General features: G+C 39.2%; 5 protein-coding genes across 13 annotated transcripts; 4 read left to right on the top strand and 1 right to left on the bottom strand.

The window, feature by feature from the left end:
• Nucleotides 1–369: 369 nt before the first annotated feature.
• On the top strand, nt 370–2,209 carry hcst (hematopoietic cell signal transducer). Of its 2 annotated transcripts, XM_078095180.1 has the most exons (6): nt 420–485; nt 762–812; nt 990–1,063; nt 1,236–1,256; nt 1,435–1,569; nt 1,803–2,209. In XM_078095180.1, the coding sequence occupies exons 3-6, from the start codon at nt 1,021–1,023 to the stop codon at nt 1,844–1,846; spliced, it is 243 nt and encodes an 80-aa protein (XP_077951306.1). In that variant the 5' UTR covers nt 420–485; nt 762–812; nt 990–1,020; the 3' UTR covers nt 1,847–2,209. The 2 variants fall into 2 exon arrangements, with proteins under 2 accessions (XP_040021247.2, XP_077951306.1); XM_040165313.2 differs by lacking the exon at nt 762–812 and having other exon boundaries at nt 370–485.
• Nucleotides 2,210–2,739: 530 nt separating this feature from the next.
• tyrobp (transmembrane immune signaling adaptor TYROBP) lies at nt 2,740–5,075 on the top strand. Its single transcript, XM_040165310.2, has 5 exons — nt 2,740–3,910; nt 3,993–4,013; nt 4,104–4,247; nt 4,371–4,438; nt 4,552–5,075. Exons 1-5 carry the CDS (start codon nt 3,868–3,870, stop codon nt 4,630–4,632), a joined length of 357 nt encoding a protein of 118 aa, XP_040021244.2. The 5' UTR covers nt 2,740–3,867; the 3' UTR covers nt 4,633–5,075.
• A 119-nt stretch (nt 5,076–5,194) lies between these two features.
• LOC120810608 (uncharacterized) lies at nt 5,195–9,031 on the bottom strand. 5 transcript variants are annotated; one of them, XM_078095174.1, is made up of 9 exons: nt 8,798–9,031; nt 7,156–7,211; nt 6,999–7,031; nt 6,812–6,856; nt 6,498–6,539; nt 5,802–6,152; nt 5,671–5,709; nt 5,493–5,556; nt 5,195–5,358 (listed from the first exon to the last, which is right to left on the bottom strand). In XM_078095174.1, exons 1-8 carry the CDS (start codon nt 8,803–8,805, stop codon nt 5,540–5,542), a joined length of 591 nt encoding a protein of 196 aa, XP_077951300.1. In that variant the 5' UTR covers nt 8,806–9,031; the 3' UTR covers nt 5,195–5,358; nt 5,493–5,539. The 5 variants fall into 5 exon arrangements, with proteins under 5 accessions (XP_077951300.1, XP_040021240.2, XP_040021241.2 ...); XM_040165306.2 differs by having other exon boundaries at nt 5,675–5,709; nt 8,798–8,982; XM_040165307.2 differs by lacking the exon at nt 8,798–9,031 and adding an exon at nt 7,352–8,259.
• Nucleotides 8,038–13,541, top strand: LOC120810606 (casein kinase II subunit alpha). 4 transcript variants are annotated; one of them, XM_040165301.2, is made up of 15 exons: nt 8,182–8,259; nt 9,027–9,114; nt 9,300–9,377; nt 9,539–9,667; nt 9,774–9,885; nt 10,016–10,117; nt 10,213–10,263; nt 10,375–10,434; nt 10,581–10,664; nt 10,786–10,896; nt 11,073–11,174; nt 11,934–12,034; nt 12,153–12,301; nt 12,486–12,575; nt 12,691–13,541. In XM_040165301.2, exons 4-15 carry the CDS (start codon nt 9,567–9,569, stop codon nt 12,804–12,806), a joined length of 1,179 nt encoding a protein of 392 aa, XP_040021235.1. In that variant the 5' UTR covers nt 8,182–8,259; nt 9,027–9,114; nt 9,300–9,377; nt 9,539–9,566; the 3' UTR covers nt 12,807–13,541. The 4 variants fall into 4 exon arrangements, with proteins under 4 accessions (XP_077951298.1, XP_040021235.1, XP_077951297.1 ...); XM_078095171.1 differs by having other exon boundaries at nt 8,206–8,259; nt 9,300–9,374; nt 9,537–9,667; XM_078095172.1 differs by lacking the exon at nt 9,027–9,114 and having other exon boundaries at nt 8,038–8,259.
• Nucleotides 13,542–14,452: 911 nt separating this feature from the next.
• LOC120810607 (serum paraoxonase/arylesterase 2) lies at nt 14,453–18,465 on the top strand. Its single transcript, XM_040165304.2, has 9 exons — nt 14,453–14,635; nt 14,774–14,844; nt 14,914–14,969; nt 15,255–15,417; nt 16,418–16,544; nt 16,729–16,932; nt 17,021–17,102; nt 17,575–17,703; nt 17,859–18,465. The coding sequence occupies exons 1-9, from the start codon at nt 14,559–14,561 to the stop codon at nt 18,018–18,020; spliced, it is 1,071 nt and encodes a 356-aa protein (XP_040021238.2). The 5' UTR covers nt 14,453–14,558; the 3' UTR covers nt 18,021–18,465.
• The last annotated feature ends 512 nt before the right edge of the window (nt 18,466–18,977 follow it).

Raw genomic sequence — 18,977 nt, 5'->3', positions numbered from 1 at the left:
TGTAATAGTGTTTGTACTGACAATCTATTTTAATTTTTTTCTTGTCTTTTTGTTTTATTGTTGTGCAGTAATGTTAACTACATGCACTTTTCAACTGCACTAAAATCTTGATATATTAAGTTGACTGAGATTTTGAATGCGGTACTTTTATGTTTTTCTACAGTAGTCTTGGTACTTCTACTCGAGGGAAAGATCTCACTACTTCCACCACCGTTAAATAGTGCCTTCTATTTTGCTGGCCCAAAGTCCATTACAAACTTCTTGGGGCATTAAATTGATTTTCATTCTAATGAAATGTATACCTACGCAGTATGTATACAGGCACGTAAAATCTTCCAAGCCGCGTTGTGTTTTCTCAAAAAGAACAGGCAGCGCAAGAGGAAGGACGACAATTTGACGTCATCATTCAAAAGTGAAAACAAATGGCAAACTTGAGTCACATTATCTTTCGGATTCCAGATAGCGGAGCGGCTGGAGCTCAGCAGGTTTTTGAATCTTAACTCACTTTCTCTTCCTCATTAAAACTTTCAACAGCTCAAGCTCGTCAAAATCTGTTTTGTTTGTAGTTTTAGATCGAATTTAAACAGGAATATGTGGTAAAAGTTGCGTTTTATCCTAGTGTGAAAACAGAATTTAACATACGGACTGCGTTTAACAGTTACATTTATGACGTTTTGAGGATTTCAGAGAGCCCATTTCTGATTTTGTGAATCATTTTCAATTCTCTTGTTCTCAACAATTTTCGTTAAACGCCTACTCAGAAGCACGTGACTCATCGTGATGAAGGAGTTGCTCATTCAGTAATGTCAAAGGTGAAACCCACTGTTTTAAACGGTTTGGGGGATTTAGCGGGGATATACTAACTAACTCTTTCTAACTAATTAGAAAGAACGGTATTTATAATACCACGTGTGGTTGTTCTGTGGAATGTGTATCTACATTGAGCGGCATTTAGGGAAGGCACATTTTGATCTCTTTTTGTCTTTCAGAAAGCTGACGACTGAGTTGCCAAATTTGAGAATGGGATACAACAAATTCTTTATTGTCCTAATGTTTTTGTGCAGTAAGTACATTTCCATATGTGTCCTGCCCTTGCGCACAAGCAAATACCTCCGTGGTCCTGCACAGGAAACCACAAACGTTTTTTACAACGGAAACTTATCTGACAGAGGTGTTGCTGAGTGCCGAAATCAGCAAGAATATCTCACAGTTTTTGCTTCTTTTGTTTTCCTTAGACGCGGCTGTGGCCCTCCCAGGTGCGTGCAAACAAAACGCACATAACTTTGAAACTCAAATGTTGTCAATGTTATTACTCGTTCATAATAGTGTAAATTGGAAAAACAAGCAACGCAAATGTAGAACCAGCCGATGACAACTGATGATTAATTTCTTCCCTGCGTATCCCACTCATTTCTGTCTGTCTGTGTTTCACAGAGAGCACCGTGTCCTGCTACAGGATCGAGCCGGGAACGATAGCTGGCATCGTCTGTGCAGATGTGCTGCTGACCCTTGTCATTGTCGTTGTCACCTACAGATGTGCTGGATATCGGCGTCAGAAGATAGAAAAAGGTGAGGCGACGGCGCGTAAAAGTTCAGCTGAGAAGGTTTGCGAGGGATCGGCCTCACAGATCTGCTCATATCTTTTCATAATCATGTTTACAAGATTCTTTGTTTTGATACATAAACATTTTTGGGCTGCTTTGGTACTTTAAGCCTCTCTTAATAAGGTCTTGGTATTCGATAGTTTGCTGTTTTCAAATACTAATTTATCTCTCTGTCTCTCTCCTCCCATCTCTTCACAGCCGATGAAGTGTACATGAATGTCAGAGCCAATTGCAAGAGCTAATCTAAAGGTTGTGCAGTTTTGGTTGAACAGGATTAAAAAACATAAACATGATCTTATCATGTTTATGTTTTTTAATCCTGTTTTTTCAACCAAAAATGATTGGAAACGTTAAAATGGATTCATTCCCCATTCAACTCCGTGGCTGTTAACACAAACAGAATGTCTTGCACATGTCACTATTCATCGACCATGCGTATAATTCACAAACCGTTGTCCATTTAACAGCAGGACACAGCACCATCTGCTGCTGACTTTTGTTCCCATCAGCTGTATCAGTATGTATAAATGGCGTCTGATTGGTGTGTTATCTAAATGAATGCTGCAGACACCCCCTTGAATAAATAAACCAAAGGGATTCATCAAGAGGCTGGTCATGATATTGGGTTGGAATGGCTGTAGCTAAACTGTCACAAAATTTGGTTGATTACACAGGAGGAATTTATTTTGAGTTTAGAATTGCTCAGAACGACTTTACCATTAAATTATTGCATTTTAAGCCTACATCTGCATACAATAATACATCTGTTGGTTTATACAGCGTGATTTCCCACTTGGAAAATCCATCAGTTATTCGTATGCCTGGTTTATAAATCATCTAGTATTAATAACTAATTACTTACCATTAATAGAGCACATGGAACACATATTTCGTGTGCTTCAATAAAAACGCAGTCATAGGGTCTTATGTGTATAGTTGGCTGCAAGAAATGGAAAACAGTCGGCTTTTGACATCATACGAAAAAAAAACTTTTATTTGTATAGCACATTTCAACAACAAGGCAAATGCTGCTTCTGAATGTTTAGTTTTAACTGGGAACAGAAAGTAGACAATGCTGTAAAGACCTGAGAACTGGAGTGATGTCATCCATAGATTTCAATAACTGGAGCTTCTTGAGCAACATGTTTGATAAATCTCAGGCTCGCTAAATATCTCCCTTCCTGTATGTGCTTTTTAACCCTAATTCAAATGATGACTTTTATTCAGGATAATTTTCTGATCAATGTCTTTATATGTGATTATCTTTAATGATCAATGATGTAACCATTTGTTTTGTTTTCTGTCTCAGTCCAGTAATATCTATAATAATATCTCGCTATTTTAAGGATGTTCAGGGCTAGTTTTTTCACTTTCACCCAATTGGACACTCTCTCCAGGTCTTGAATCAACGTGATTGCAAGTTTTTAGCTGCATAGCGTTGTGTCGTCTGCATACATTACCTTTTTGGCATTCTTATTTGACAAAGGGACAATAGAACACAATAGAAAAGAGTAAAGGGCCTAAGCAACTTCCTTGTGGAACCCCACAGCTAACATATCTACAGTCAGATAAACTGCCATAATAAAGAAAGATAACTGACCATCCAAGCCAGGGCCATAATACTAAATCCATAACGTTTAAGTCTAATAGTCATCAGTTAGCTGAGCAAGGGCAGCTTCTGTTGAGTGATTCTGTCTGTATGCAAGTTTCAAAGTTTCCTCGAAAAAACAATCAATGCTTTCATTTCTTTGACCGGACATCGTCATTAGATACACCCCCGAACAACAGCAGCAGTGGCTCCCGCCTGCTCTAAACCACAGGTCATGAGGAAATGCTCTATTTGGAGATATAGTTTCATGCATCTTCGCCAAAACTGCAGGTATCACACAGCTCATTAGCTTGGCACCACTTAAATGTGTTACTTTAAAGAATCACACATATGTTATGAAGTCAAAAAGAAGACCCGTGATCATATGATAACATGTGACAGTGTGGAAGAATTCATGATCACATGTATGGGATCTGTAACCATCACATGAGTTTGACATTACAGAAAGGAAACAACACCAGCTTCCTCTTCTGTGTGATGAACTCCTCCTCAAGGAGTCACGTTGACAATCCTCACAGAACTGCCAGTATCGCTGGTGTTGACAATTGTGAATCCATCTACCGCTTTTGTTTAGAGGTGTAACTGCCTCGGCCTTTAGCAGAGAACAACAGCCGCAACCACATTCTCTCATTTCCTCCTTCGCCAGAAACCAACATGAAGATGTCTGATGCTCTTTGTATTTCTGGTTCGTTCTTTGGTGAGTGGTGCTCTGTCTGTTTGAGTGCATATACTCTCTCTACTTTTATTAAAAGTTAAGTTTTTTATTAACTCTCTTTCAGGGTCTACAGAGGGACAGCAAGGTACCACTCAAACCTTTACTTCTTGGGTGTTCTTGACCACCATGTTGTGAGATTTGGTGTTAAAACGCTGTGTTTTCCCCCTTTTTACAGACTGTGGTTCATGTTACCTGATAAATATGGGGTCTGTGTTGGGCATTTTTGCCTCTGATATCATCTTGACCGTCCTCATCGGCATTTCTGTGTTCTGTTTTGCGACTCACAACAAGAAAAGGAGGGAGTGTGATTCTCGTGATGGTGAGCATTAAATCCTTTAATAACCCACAGTGATGCTTTAAGAAATGTGGGGTCCAGTCTGTTTTATATTACCTATCATTCAACTTTGAGGAAGTTTAATGGTAACGTTACACTTTTTAATAGGTAAAAGAAATATGCCATCATCGTCATCAAAGAAAATGTCAGCAGAAGTCACAGAATCTCCCTACCAGGTAAAGCAGAACTATATTATTTTTTAAATATTAAAGATACTAAATATGATTTTTGCCAGGTTATATCTATATATTATTTGTATTTTGATGATGAACTGTTGGCCTTTTTGTAGGAGTTACACGGAGTCCAATCAGATGTGTACACTGAGCTTCGGCCCTTTAGGAAAATAAACAACAGAAATATAAAGATCTGAACATTACTCTGTCTGCAAGCAATATACCCCACACATCTGTGTGTGTGTGTGTGTGTGTGTGTGTGTGTGTGTGTGTGTGTGTGTGTGTGTGTGTGTGTGTGTGTGTGTGTGTTTGTGTGTGTGTGTGTGTGTGTGAGAGCCACTTATACGCCCGCAGCACTAACATATGTGTATTGTGCATGTTGTATTAAGTATTGTGTTGTATTGAATGTGATGTTTACTGAAAAACATCTTTTTTTTTTCTCAAGCTGTATTCAAATGTGTTTTTATATTTAAATAATTATAAATTAAACTACCTTTTAAAATCAAGTGAATTAAAAAAGATGCATTAATTAGATTTTCTTTTTTTCTGTATTTATATTCTGTGAGATTACCTATGCATTTTCAAACTACAGTAAACATACAAAGACTTTAAATATTGACATAAAAGAAAAAGTCTCAAAGATTCTGTTTTCAGTGATCTAAATAGTTGTATGTTTCTGCATTTTATTTAACATTACCATTTTTCATCTACAATCTGTAGCAGCTTTAACCATTTTCAATGCGCAAGCACGGCACAAACTTGTCATAACCTCTTTATTTGTTCACATGATCAAATAACAAAAGGGATGTAAAAATCTAAATTGGGATGAAAAAGTCCCAGAAGAAACTATTTGGAAGAAAGCAGGCTGCCAGCGTGACTCAACAATTGTCGGGCCCTGACTCATTATGAGGAAGAAATGGAATCTGGGAAAAAAACAAAGAACAAATGCCATTGAACATTGTTATTATTATGTGTTTCAGTTGCATCCGGCAGACTGGGTGGATAGAGATAAAAAGCACAAATTATTTTTTTGTATTCAAATTGATTGGAAACACACCTTTGTAGGATCATCAGGAGGCTCGGACCTTTGCTGGAGCCGGGAAGCTACTGGCCATGTGCTCCTGAGGAGCAAAAGTGTACATGAGAATTGATCTTTCAGGATAGGGGCCACTGTGCGCATTAATTATCAAAGAATTCGGTTACAATATTCTCCATGGGCATAAAACATGTATTACCTACTGGATGCGTTTCAGCACTGATTAACTCCCTGGTTTCTGTGGAATGTTAAAACCAATCATTCATTCTTTGATACTCAGAACATCATTGTTGAAATGAATGTTTTATGTAACTAAGAATCCGATCTTACCATCATAGTCTGTATCTCCTCTGTTGCCCACTGGAGCAGGTCTGCCATTGTCCTCCAAACTATCCCGATCCATCAGTTCTCTGCTACTACCTGGGGCAAACATACCATTCGACCCAAATCCATGTTTTCCGGGTAAATGGTCCCGCTCTTGAGCCTCCAGCGTCTCCTCACTGCTACGATCAGTCCGCTCTCTGCTTGCTGGCTGTGGTCCATGCGGCCCACTACGCTCCCCACTACCCTCCTGCTCCCCGACCTGCGTCCCCCCATTGGTTCTCCTTGTCGATGGTGCTTTATCTTTCTCCAAAACTTGGGAAATCATCATCGCATCACTGTCAAGGCTTCGGGAAGAATCTGAGAAGACAAAATGTTAGCATACAATGTGCATCAGTTGCACTTTGACATATATCGGGGTGTTAAATGTTAATTTGAATAAGGGGACAGGAGCTTTATCGGACACTTCAAACTTGAATTTCATGGGAAAATTCATTCAAGTTAAATTGGTAAATTACACCCTGCACACCTGTAAATCTATTGATGCCTAAATTCTCTGTCAATCCCGCCTTTGACGTATCTATGAGTGAATATATTTGAGTCATACCAAATCAAAAGACATTAAGAAATTAAAGTTTCTTAAGAGGTAGTTACTAGTGCCATAGTTTCAGTATGAATCAAAATGGAGAAAAAACAAAAATGTACCTTCAGAATCATCGTCTTTCACTGATTCATTTGGAGGGTTTGCTGAAAACGTGAGAAAATATGTTAATAATCACTGAGGTGGTTAAATATAACAATCACATGACATCAAAAGGTTTTGCTACACTAAACCTTAACAATAAAGTTATTCAATGAACATACACAAATAGCAAGTATGTCTCTTCTGTTTTTCTGTGTTTCATTTTAAGTTCACATTTACGTTCTTGGGAAACAAAAAGTACTTTGAGTGATGCTTTCCTGTTTTAAAGCTAAATCTATCTCAGAGTATCTGAAAGCTACTATTTTGAATCACAGACCTGTAACATTTCCAGGTATCTTTTCTGTAGATGGGCGAAGTGAATCTATAACAAGTGTGAAGAACACGTTATGTCATCAAAGTTCCCACTGTTTTTAAATAATAAATTATCTAATTGAAGCAGTAGTCAGAATATTCTGCACGAGTAAAAGATATAGATTAGATTGATAAAATAAATAAATAATTACCATGCAGAAAGCTTAGCACATTTTCTCTTTGAGCTAGAAAAGAAAGAAAGACCAAGAAGATTTAATCGCTCCTGATAAATCATCAAACATACGTTGCAAAAGTTGTGTAAGCTCAAACAAACATTTTATTATTTTTTCTCTCTTGGAGTTGGTTTACCTCTGATTGGGGCAGTTGCCACCATCGCCACCGGTAGAAGTAGACAAAACGTGAAGCTGAAACAAATAAAACAATTAAATCAAGTTTGAAATGCATGTTTATATATATATAAAGCATGCCATTTGCAGTTGGGAAATACAATGTCTCTCAATGACATATCTAATAAGGAAAGAAATAAAACATTAAAAAAACGTACAGCTTCATCGTTGATGTTGGTCCTCAGCCAGGGATTGTTAGCCAGCATCTAGTTTATGTACTGTCGCTCTGTCGTGAATTTCCCCCTTTAATAGCTCTTCCCGTTGTTAATTATATCCTGACGAGATGTATCAGATTGAGTAGCAAGTCAAAGACTGTGTATGTGTGTTTAACAGTGCGTGACTTGAAGCCAGGAGACCAACAATTAGGAAACAGAAGGAGTCAACAAGGGTCTATTCATTACATCAACTCGAGATGGAAACAGATGTTCTTAATATTCAAACTCACAGAGAGCCTTTGTCTTTCTTTCTATTGTGTGTTAGTTACAGGTTGGTTAGTTCAGAAAAATGCCACTGACTGGAGTAGCCTTTCTAATGATGCCACAGAGCATAGACATTGTTTCTGTCACCAACCATTGTCCATTTGACCAGGGAGCCACATGTTTGTCTTAACAATGACCTTTTTCAAACACGCTCTATGCTGAACATCTGTCCTTTAGAAATCCCTGAAATTGACCTGACCAACTGCAGTTGTGCAGGTGATATATATATATATATAAAATTAGAAACTTGGTGTGTGTTTCCGCTGCGCTCCAACTAATTCATAAAAATGTGAATTATGAAGAACAACAGAATGCTATTTGCCCTCCGGAGTGGTGGTTAAACATGCGCGATGTTTGTTTGTGACATTTCGGATAGATGTGCATCTAAAAGATGAACTGACAAACCCCACTGACCGACTGTCTGACTCGCAGAGGAATGCAGATAAAAGTTTCTGTTAGACCTGTTGGTGGCTGAAGCTCCCCCCCAATGAAAAAGAAAGCAGAGCGCCCTCTGCGGGAAAGGCTGTTCGCGCACTAAGCTCTTGATCCCGAGCATCGCCATATTGACGTCCCAACAACGCTGAGAGGTAATCGGGTTATTTAACCACAACTCGTCGTAGGTTTGAAACCGCCGACGGGTGTTTTATACGTAAGGAAAAGTCGACAACAACCAACGTAGCCGTGGTGCCTTTTTCTCTTTCGGTCACAGTGTTTGCAAGACGTTTTTTCAAGGCGTTGTCAGGCAGTTGCCTAAGCTAGCAGGCTATTCACTCCCCTAGCCTGCTAGCTTAGCACTTTACAGCTTTAACGTTCGTAAATATATCTTTCGAAGCTTGTTGTTTAGCTATACGTTAATAATAACCACGATCATTATGATTTGGCCGTTTGGATTTGGGGTGTTTTCGTTATTTCCGTTAAAGCCCCACGGTGTGGCCGAAAGCTAACGTTAGTAGTGACTTTCCAACCGGCGTTTCCCTCGGCTGTTGACGAGCTAATGCTAACTAGCTAGCTAACCTGACCAGCTGCCCGGTTTGTCTGAGCGCTATACGTTAGCTAACGTTAGCCGCTAGCTCCGCTGCACTAGTGCAGGCCTCGGGCCACGCAGGGTTTTGTGCGTATGCTCACCTTTTCATTTAAGTATTAGTTGCGGGCTCACCGGCTACACGTGAAAGAGGGTCTTTTACAGCAGATACCATTTGTGGATTGGATTATTCATTTCGTAAACTGATTCATTTAATGTAGCCTAGCTAACCTAACTTGGCTACATTGGCCGACATACGTTACCTCACACAGTGAGTTCATGTTTGTCTAATTGGCAGCATTGATTTGAATCAACCCACTTTCCCCTCCACAGATACTGCCGGCTGTAGTCCCCAGTGATGACTGTATTGAGCCCTGTACCTCCTGATTAGACTGGTTGGATGCCCCCATTTAACATTCAGGTCTCTACATTTCACACACCATGTTTTAACACTAAACGCAACGCAAACGCTGACTTCTACTTGGTACCTCTGCAGATTTTTTTATTTTTATTCATTCAGCGTGAGTGACTTGGTTTTGAACGTATGTGGAATGTTTGACTGTTGTATTCTAACGCTTTTTTTTTTTGTCTGTATGCCCATTTTAGATTTCTTACCATAAAGGCATCTCAACTGCTCCTGTTTCAATTCATCTATCACCACCATCCTGGAGGGAACCCCCCCAGGTCTTTTTTCCTTCTAATTGGATCACCTTATTTCTTACATTCGTTTATATGGAGTCCTCGATTGCTAACGATTGTATATTACTACACGATTGCTTTTGCATGTACTTGTGTTTTCTGTGATTTTTAAGTGACTCACCTTTTTAAAAATGTCTTTATCTCAGGAGCTTTGGAGAAGATCCCGTGGAGAATATGTCAGGCCCTGTCCCAAGCCGCTCCAGAGTTTACCCTGATGTAAACACACAGAGGCCGAGGGAATATTGGGACTATGAGTCCCATGTTGTTGAATGGGGGTAAGGCAAAGGGAAACTGTTTGTGCTTTAGTTGGATTTGTTTCTTATTGCTTTGCATCATAAACATAGCTCAGCATTGTTAACCATGGCTTTTTGTTTATTTTAGGAACCAAGACGACTACCAACTAGTCAGAAAACTAGGTAGAGGCAAATATAGTGAAGTGTTTGAAGCCATAAACATCACGAACAATGAAAAAGTGGTCGTCAAAATACTGAAGGTATGGAATAATTAACTGATTGTCCTTATGAATTTTATAAGCAATGCAAATGTTCTTCACTAAAACCCATTCATATTTTTTCACCTCAGAGGAGATTTAATGTACCTAACAAGACTGTCTTTGTTCAAAGCCGGTCAAGAAAAAGAAAATCAAGAGGGAAATAAAGATCCTTGAGAATCTGAGGGGTGGCCCAAATATCATCTCACTGTTAGATATCGTTAAGGATCCTGTGGTAATTGTTTCTCCCTTTCTTTGCTTTCACAAATGTAGAATGGATCTAAATACAAGGTTCACACGTTTACATAGTTTTTATCTTTTTCCTCTCAGTCCCGAACCCCTGCTCTGGTCTTTGAACATGTGAACAACACAGATTTCAAGGTAAATACCAGTTCTCTGTTGACATTATTTTGTCCGTCTATTCAATTATTTTTTCTCCCTTTTTCAAAAAAAAATGTCTCATATACATTTTTTTATATATTTTTTTTACAGCAATTGTATCAAACTCTATCTGACTTTGACATACGGTTCTACATGTATGAAATCTTAAAGGTAAGAAATGGCTTCTGGTCTGCTCAGTTTGTTCGCATTAGCTGTTGTTACCGAATGAAGCCCTTCTTGCATCGGTGCAATAGTCTCTCTAACAGATATACATTTTTGATTATTTATATGTACATGATATATCTTTTTCCCAATAGGCTCTGGATTACTGCCACAGTATGGGGATTATGCACAGAGATGTCAAGCCACACAATGTAATGATTGATCATGAACACAGAAAGGTATTGTCTTAAATGCTGACCAGGCTCCTATTTTTTTTTTTCTACTGTGACACCAGCTAATCATTTTTTTTCTTTTTCTTTTTTTTCAAATACATCAAATTCAATCTCTGTAAACTTCTAGCTCCGCTTAATCGACTGGGGTTTGGCGGAATTCTACCACCCAAACCAGGAATACAACGTGAGAGTGGCATCCAGGTACTTCAAAGGGCCTGAACTGCTGGTAGACTACCAGGTGAGCCTCGTGTTCCTTTCCTACGTCTAGTCATGCAGATTTCATGCAATATGGTAAGCGTGGCGCTACAGTATTAATGGAAACTCATCTGTTTATTCTTTTAATTTCACTTCACTCACGGAGCAAGTTTAGACTTTTTGATTATTTATTTTTTTAAACCTGTGTGTTATTTGCAGATGTATGACTACAGCTTGGACATGTGGAGTTTGGGTTGCATGCTTGCCAGTATGATCTTCAGAAAGGAGCCTTTCTTTCACGGTCATGACAACTATGACCAGGTATGTAAAATCAGAACTTTCATTTAGTCGTCTTGTCTATGTAGTCAAAAACCTGTGCTGTGTCTGCCGCTGTCGTTTATTTCAAACGTTGGATGCAATGTTGTAGATTTCCTTTTTTTCTTATCATTGACTGAGTCACTGGTGTTTTATGTCTTAATCTCAGTCATTGAGCAGGGCGGTTATTCATTAACCCGCACAGGATTTAGAGCTGACAAATGTAGCATTGTACAAAATGTGGACCCAGATAACATCTCATTTTGGTTCCGTGGGTGTGGGTTATTGGTCGTGTGAGCGTATACACTGAATACCATCGTTCCAGTAAATTCCATGGTTCTTTTGGGCTTTTGGCGTTTCGTTCTACTAGTACACAATGGCAGCTGTTGATTTAATATTTGTATTTTTTAAGTAATTATATTGTACAACTTTTACACTGGGCTCAATGTATGTTTCTCTGATTTGTGTAAAATTCTGTATACTTTTTTTTAAATAGCTGTATTATACTTGCACCTACGGGGGGGGCTTTTGCTGTTTGGAAATTCAATCTATGTAGACATCAAGTGAAAAATCCCTAATATTCATTTCAAAATATGTATATTCCTATACAATACACCATAACTACTGCTTTATAATGTATTCTCTCAATACAGTCCTGCTAACTAATGCATAAACACTTGGGTACCATCACCCTCAATACACGTCATATGATTTTACAAATCTCAAACGTCATTTAATTGTTGAATTATTCTGTCTGTCTCGCAGCTGGTGCGAATTGCAAAAGTGCTCGGCACCGAGGACCTCTACGACTACATTGACAAGTACAACATTGAATTGGATCCACGGTTCAATGACATCCTCGGAAGGTAAAACACTGGCTGTTTGACCTCAGTGAACTATCATTGAAGATTTCCTCTAAAATGTTGTCTTTTTGTTGTAATTAATAACTCCAGTTAAAACGTGGCCCGTGGTTTGTTCTTTTAGACACTCCCGCAAAAGGTGGGAGCGGTTTGTGCACAGCGAGAACCAGCACCTGGTCAGCACAGAGGCTCTAGACTTCCTGGACAAACTGCTGCGCTATGACCATCAAGCCCGCCTCACGGCCAGAGAGGCCATGGAACACCCCTACTTCTGTAAGTTCCTTGTGCCCCTTTTTGTCCTTTTTTTTTAAATTTATTTTTTACACCCTATCTGCAACTCTCATTTGCTAGAGTAAATTACCTTTTACCACCATTTGAGTAAAGCGCATGAATCCCAGTTGGGTCCACACTTTTTGTATTTTGTTCATGAGCCGCTAAAATCCACTTTTGTTTGCAGATCCCATTGTTAAAGATCAGGGCAGAGGGGCCACTCCTGGGGGAATGGCTACCAGCTCCACACCAGTCAGCTCCTCAAGTATGATGGCTGGTAAGTAACCCTTAAAGGTTAAATATCAATTAAGCGAGGATACAAAGTATGCATCTATAATCTGACTATTTTGGGGTGGGGGCTTTAAAATGAATGTGCACCGTGTCTCTTTTAGGCATCACCTCAATGTCCTCCTCCCAGCCACTGGCTAACATCGCTGGATCACCCGTCATCTCTGCCCCCAACACCCTGGCCACACAAGTTCCCGCAGCCACCGGGGCTCAACCCTGAAGCCACTTCCTGGCCTGCGTTTCTGTGCGCTCATGGCCGTGTCCCGCCTAGCTTTCATCGCGGCCCAGGCCCGTGGCTCCCCTTTTTATGTTGAAAATAACAAAGAAGATTTAAATTGCTTTTCACATTCAGTTAAATTTTGACACACCTGGACTTGACAGAAATGTATTGTTGCAGCTGTCAGGATTATTAGAATTAATTTGAGTGTGTTATTTGACAATGCCATTGTCTAGAAAACTCTAATAAGATGTAGACATGAAGAGAATGGATAATAAAATTTATTTTGTATGTTCCAAATATACAGTCTTGCTTGAAACTGTTTGATGGTGATCCTGCTGTATTACACTGTGAACCTCGATAAGATTTCACAAAATAGAGTTGGGAATCTGGTGTGCCGCACTTAGCAGTGCTTGCTGGTCGCACACGATGTAATGTGCAGGAGTTGTTGGTGTTTTGAAGTTGTTAGATGCTATAATTCATTAATTGGACTTTTGTAGATATTCTACAGTTACTGTCAGGTTGCATGCACCCAATGCTGAGTATCACAGGGTCAATAGTTTGCCAATTTTATGTTACTTTCACTTCTATATGTGTATGTATGTGTTCATGTTTGTTTTTTATGAAGTCTCTTACACATGATTTTGATTACATAGACAATTTTGTAACTTTTTGTTTTATGTCGGGAGGAGTCATCACCTACAAAAACAACTTCAAAAATAAACAATTTAAACAGGGCTTTGCAGGAGCTACATGTTATTGCGTTATTGGCAATATGTGGGGGATTTAAAGCAGAACAGCGTAGTCGGCGTGTCTAATAATGGAATGTGTTCTTAGTGAATTCCACAGCTTCACCTGCTGTTCAGTTTGAGCAAAGGGAGGTAATTGCATCTATATTAATCATTTGTCTTTCAAATATTTTGAGTTATGGAGGCATTGAGTGTATTGATGTACACACGGTTTTTAAAAGATTGCAAGGTAAATGTGTGAGCAGGAGCAGGCCAACACATTCAGAGCACATCTGTCCACTTCTGACCAAAATGGCGGGATGAGGCTGCAACTATTTACGCCACAGTGGGAGATGAGTGAATGACTCTCACGCGCGGTTCCTGACAGGAAGTTAAAGGCCTGCACAAACCCGGCCCGTAACATAGAAAACATCCTGGTTTTTCCCAGGTGGTAAAAGGCAAAAAGTTAAAATGACACACGAAGAAGACTCCTGCGATAAGTCACGCCGGTTGCGTTAAAGCTCCGCAGTTACAAGTCCACTGACATTCGGAGCATCTGGTGGACTCAAACTAACACCCGCTGTCCCCCGGGGACTCCTGCTGGACTCGCATCCCGTCTCTATCTGCCATCAGAGCCGCAGATACACGCAATGTGGCTTCGTGCGTGGTATTTCTGTTTTGTCATGGTAGCAGTAGCACGAGCTATTCGGGTTGATGCTGCATTCAGGGGGTTGTCAAATATTGGAAAGTACATACACCAAAATTATTTGTCGTTTAATCGCTTTTTTTGGTTGGACTAATTTTGACGAAAAACGTAAATGTCTTGTATTTTGATCTTTGAGTCAATAAATCACATTTACCCTACCGTGTGAAATGAAAACGACAACGTGCAAATTGCTAAAGTCACATTTCCTACAGTTTCTAAGGCAGCATCAGTCTGCTGTGGCACGCCTCGGCTTAGGACTCAAACTTTGCAGGGGCGGACAGAGTTGTGCACAAGTCACTTGTTTTTATGCACGTTTCCTAAATGGGGAAAGTAGCTTTAATCTCGCTTGTAGTAGCTGCTTTAGCGGCGCTGCTGGGGGAAAGGATCTTAAGTTTCAGGTAAAATAGGATGCAAATCCCTAAATCCCGAGACGACGCGGAAATGTTTTGGGGTTTGCTGCTAACTTTTTTTCAAACCAAGTTGTTGTATTCTAGGGCAGCTATCCCGATTTAACGTTTGTGTTGAAAACATTACAGGAAAAGGACATTGGCTTCAAGGGAGTTGGTCAAAAATCACCTCCCCAACTGTGTTGCACTCAAAAATCTGGGTAAGTATGTAAGAAAATGGAGAAAATGAATGAAATGAGTTGATATTTACGTCTTGATGCTCATTTCAGATGCTGGCTCCAATGATATAACGATCCTTGGAAACGGACTTGCCTTCATCAGCACCGTAAGTAGTTGATTTAAAAAGCAGATACCTGAAATATGCTTATTGGGTGAATAGAAATCACTGGCACTCATTTGAGTGGGTGATCAATATAGCTTTAGGTAACGTTTCCTTAATCCTACACCGCCAAGGAATAACATCTTTTAAATTAATACCATAAAGGTCAGTTGTACTGACTGCATTTGGCTTTATAAACTGCAGAAAGGGTGTTACTTAGGTACCACACTGTGCTGTGCAATGTTTCATACATTCAATATAATTAAGTGTTTGTTTTTTCTTAATCTCCAGGGTTTGAAGTTTGTTGGACTGCCTTCTGCAAATACGATAGGAAAGATCTACACACTTGATATGAATGATCCTCGGATGAAACCAGGGGAGCTGCGCATGCCACGAAACTTTGACCTAGAGTCGTTCAACCCTCACGGCATCAGTGTATACGTCGATCCAAGTGGTAAAAGTACTCAATTCTTATGTGTGGTTGCACACAAGTCTTTAAAAGATGACACCTTCAGGGAAAATACCCCAGTATTGGGCTTATCTACTGCGTTTTGTAAAAATCTGATCCAGATTAAACAGCATTTATATTCATCCAGATGTACATTAAAGGAAAATCTCAACCACATAAAGGGTACTTGTATACCAATTACTTACTCATTACTCATGTGTGGCCTTGTTTTTCTCGCTGGCTTCCATCAAAAGAATCAAAAAATGTTGAAAAGTCTCTGGTGATTGTAAGTAAATGGGGGAGCGTTTCTGCACGCACCAAACAAGGGCATCTTTGCACAAAAAGATTTCCGTTTAAAACACTCAGGACTTGTATGGACGAGTACACAGGAGACTAATGCACAAGTGTTTTAAATAGTAGGTTTTATCAAAGATGCAGGCGTTTAAAATTGGGCCTTAGACCACTATAAATGAGACTTTGATTGTACTGCACGTGGTTTGTTGGAGTCCAAAAAGGAACCATGATATATTTATTTATTTATTTTTCTGTCATTAAAGGTGGGCCCCGCATTTACTTCAGTTAGTAAAGACATTTTCTTGTTTCTTAATTCTCTTCATTTTTGAGGCATGAGAGAAAGGTTTTCTTCATAATGGGTTGAATAATTGCTATACAGATTATTTTGAGGGTAAAGTGCATATAGCCCAAATTAAATTATGTTTTGTGATGGGAAAAATAATTGTATTCTCGACTACGGCTACTTTGACGTCAGTATATACGTCAAATTCTATTGAGTTTGTTTGGAATTTGCCTGCTGTGGTATTCACAAAGGGTATCCTGTTGGCATAATGGGAGTCACCAAGACTCTTGCACTTTCTTAGCTGTAATAAATAAATTGCAAATTAAATTGATACGCATGGGTTGTGCTTTTTTATTATGGGCTTATTTTTTAATACAATCTGTAACGTTGTTGTCTTTTCTTCTTCATAATGCTCTCTGTGTTTCTCAGATGACGCAATATACCTGTTTGTGGTAAATCACCCTCAGCAAAAAAGCCAAATAGAACTGTTTAAATTCATTGAGGACGACCACTCGCTGGAGCACCTGAAAACCATAAAACATGAACTTCTCTACAGGTACAGTATATGTTGACTGATTGAAATTGCACCTAACATGAAATACACTTGGAATTTACTGAATAGGGAGATGTTGTCAATATCAATCGAAGACCATCCCATGATAGACCGAAGTTAACCCAAAAGCATATTGTGATTTAAAAAGTAATTATTTTCTAAAATAATTCAGATTTTGTCTTTGCAGTGTAAACGATATTGTGGCAGTGGGACTGGAGAGCTTCTATGCCACCAACGATCACTACTTTAACCACGAAATGCTCAAAGTTTGGGTGGAGTTTCTTCTGGGTCAGCCTTGGACTAACGTTGTGTACTACAGTCCAGAGGAAGTAAAAGTGGTCTCTGAAGGATATTACTTTGCAAATGGCATTAATATCTCACCGAACAAAAAGTAAGAACAGTATGCAGAGCAACGCATGTGATGATTCATACCTCAAAAGTCAGAATTTCTTAATTTCTGAAAACATTCTCATTTATAGGCATTTATATGTGGCAGATCTATTTGACCACAACGTGCACGTATTGGAGGTGAAAGATGACAATGCATTGGTCTCGGTGAAGGTAAATTATTTTATGTTTCAGCATTGAAAGTGTTTTTGATACGTGTCAAGAATCAGTCGTACTACTGATAAATGATTATGCTCTGTCAACTTATAATAATTAAACAATTTTATGCTTTTGTCAACATACCAATATTAGGATATACAATAATGGTGTGCTACTGTAGTGGGCAGTATGGGTATCATGACTCAACAGTATGGCTAATATTTGCTGAATGAGAAAAAGTTATTTGCGCATTTCATGTATTGCATAACTAGTTTTAATTTAAATTTAATTTAATTGAAAAATGTGTCATTTGAAATGCATATAATGTTGGTGCTCTTCATCTAATGTGGTTAAGGAATTCCCAAACCAATACAACATCAAGTCATGATAGAATTAAAGTAGTCGAGGCACCAAAATGCATGTAAAATCATATATAGTCATAATAATCTGTGCGTGTGTGTGTGTGTGTGTGTGTGACACTTTTCAGGCTGTGTCTGTGGATTCACTCTGTGATAATGTGGAAGTGGACCCTGAAACTGGGGACCTGTGGTTAGGTTGTCACCCTAATGGATGGAAGTTTTTGATGGCAGACCCCAAAGACCCAGCTGGATCGGAGGTTTGTCCTTCCAATTTACCAGTTAGTAAATTAGTTCGACTCCTTTCAGCATTGCAATACCAGCCACAACATGAAGTATACTTGGGCAAGCAGCAGATATATCCACATGTAGTCATCTTGTTCATAATTCTTCCTTTATGTTTTGTTTTTATCAGGTCATCCGAATCCAGAACATTCATTCCGATAAGCCGGTGTTGACCCAGGTGTACTCTGACGACGGCCATGTGATCATTGGCTCCTCCGTAGCAGCTACCTATGGGGGGAAGTTGCTCATTGGCACTGTGTTCCATAAAGCCCTGTGCTGTGATTTGAAGTAGGCCATTTCTGCTCAAAATATTACTGACCCCCCCGCCTTTGCAAAGCTCTCAATTAGAAAACGTTATGCTAATTTGAATGACAACATATACATGAATATTACAGCACTGGTTTAAAGAGGGTACAGTGCCTGGAAATCCAAAAAGAGGATGCGATGGATCTATTATATTTAATTCCAATAGGTCCTGGATACAACCTTCTTGTACACATTGTATGGGTACTACGGCCTATTTGAAGGTGGTTTCAGCCACAGAAGTCACTGAACTATGATTGAACCGCTGGGAAATAAGTACTTGCAAAACAGAATATTTTAACCAATATTTGCTTTACTGTGTACCATAAAAATAAGTATAAAGTATTTTTCACTGGTCACCTGAAAATTTGAGATCTACTGATGGATTTTATAGAACTTTTAGTTTTTTCCTCTCAATAAATCACCAAAGAGAGTATTGTATCTATGGCTTGTCTTTTGGTTCAATACATCTGCACTAAAAAGCTGTGTTCATGAATACAAATGTATGCAAAAAGAATAACGAAAAATCCCAATTTCCCAATTTTTTAGACTCCAACTTTGGGAACTGGTTAATGGTCGAGTGTAAAAGACTGTACAACATGAACATTGACAGAACTAACCCTACTGCAACATGTCTCAGTATCATGACAATGTTGAAAAAGACATTATGCACTACGTACTATCCTCAAAAGAAGAAGGGGTCACTATTAACTCGATGACCAAATGATTCCGTGTGTTTTCATGTTCCAACCTTAAAGCCTAGTTTATGCTTCTGCGTTTTCAGAGCGACGCAGACGCAAGACCCCCTTGCGTGTCCCTTGCGTGCCTTTTCACAGCTCCTTGCGTCCTTGCGTGTGTCGACCCATTTTTACGAGAGAACGGATCAGATTGAAGAGAAATGCGTAAATATGACCGCGGGTTGTATAAGCGGTAATTTACGCATTTC

Source organism: Gasterosteus aculeatus, chromosome 20 (assembly GCF_964276395.1).
Source record: "Gasterosteus aculeatus chromosome 20, fGasAcu3.hap1.1, whole genome shotgun sequence".
Lineage (NCBI taxonomy): Eukaryota > Metazoa > Chordata > Actinopteri > Perciformes > Gasterosteidae > Gasterosteus > Gasterosteus aculeatus.
The sequence above is the reverse complement of the archived record's forward strand: the minus strand, read 5'-3'. Positions and strand labels throughout refer to the sequence as shown.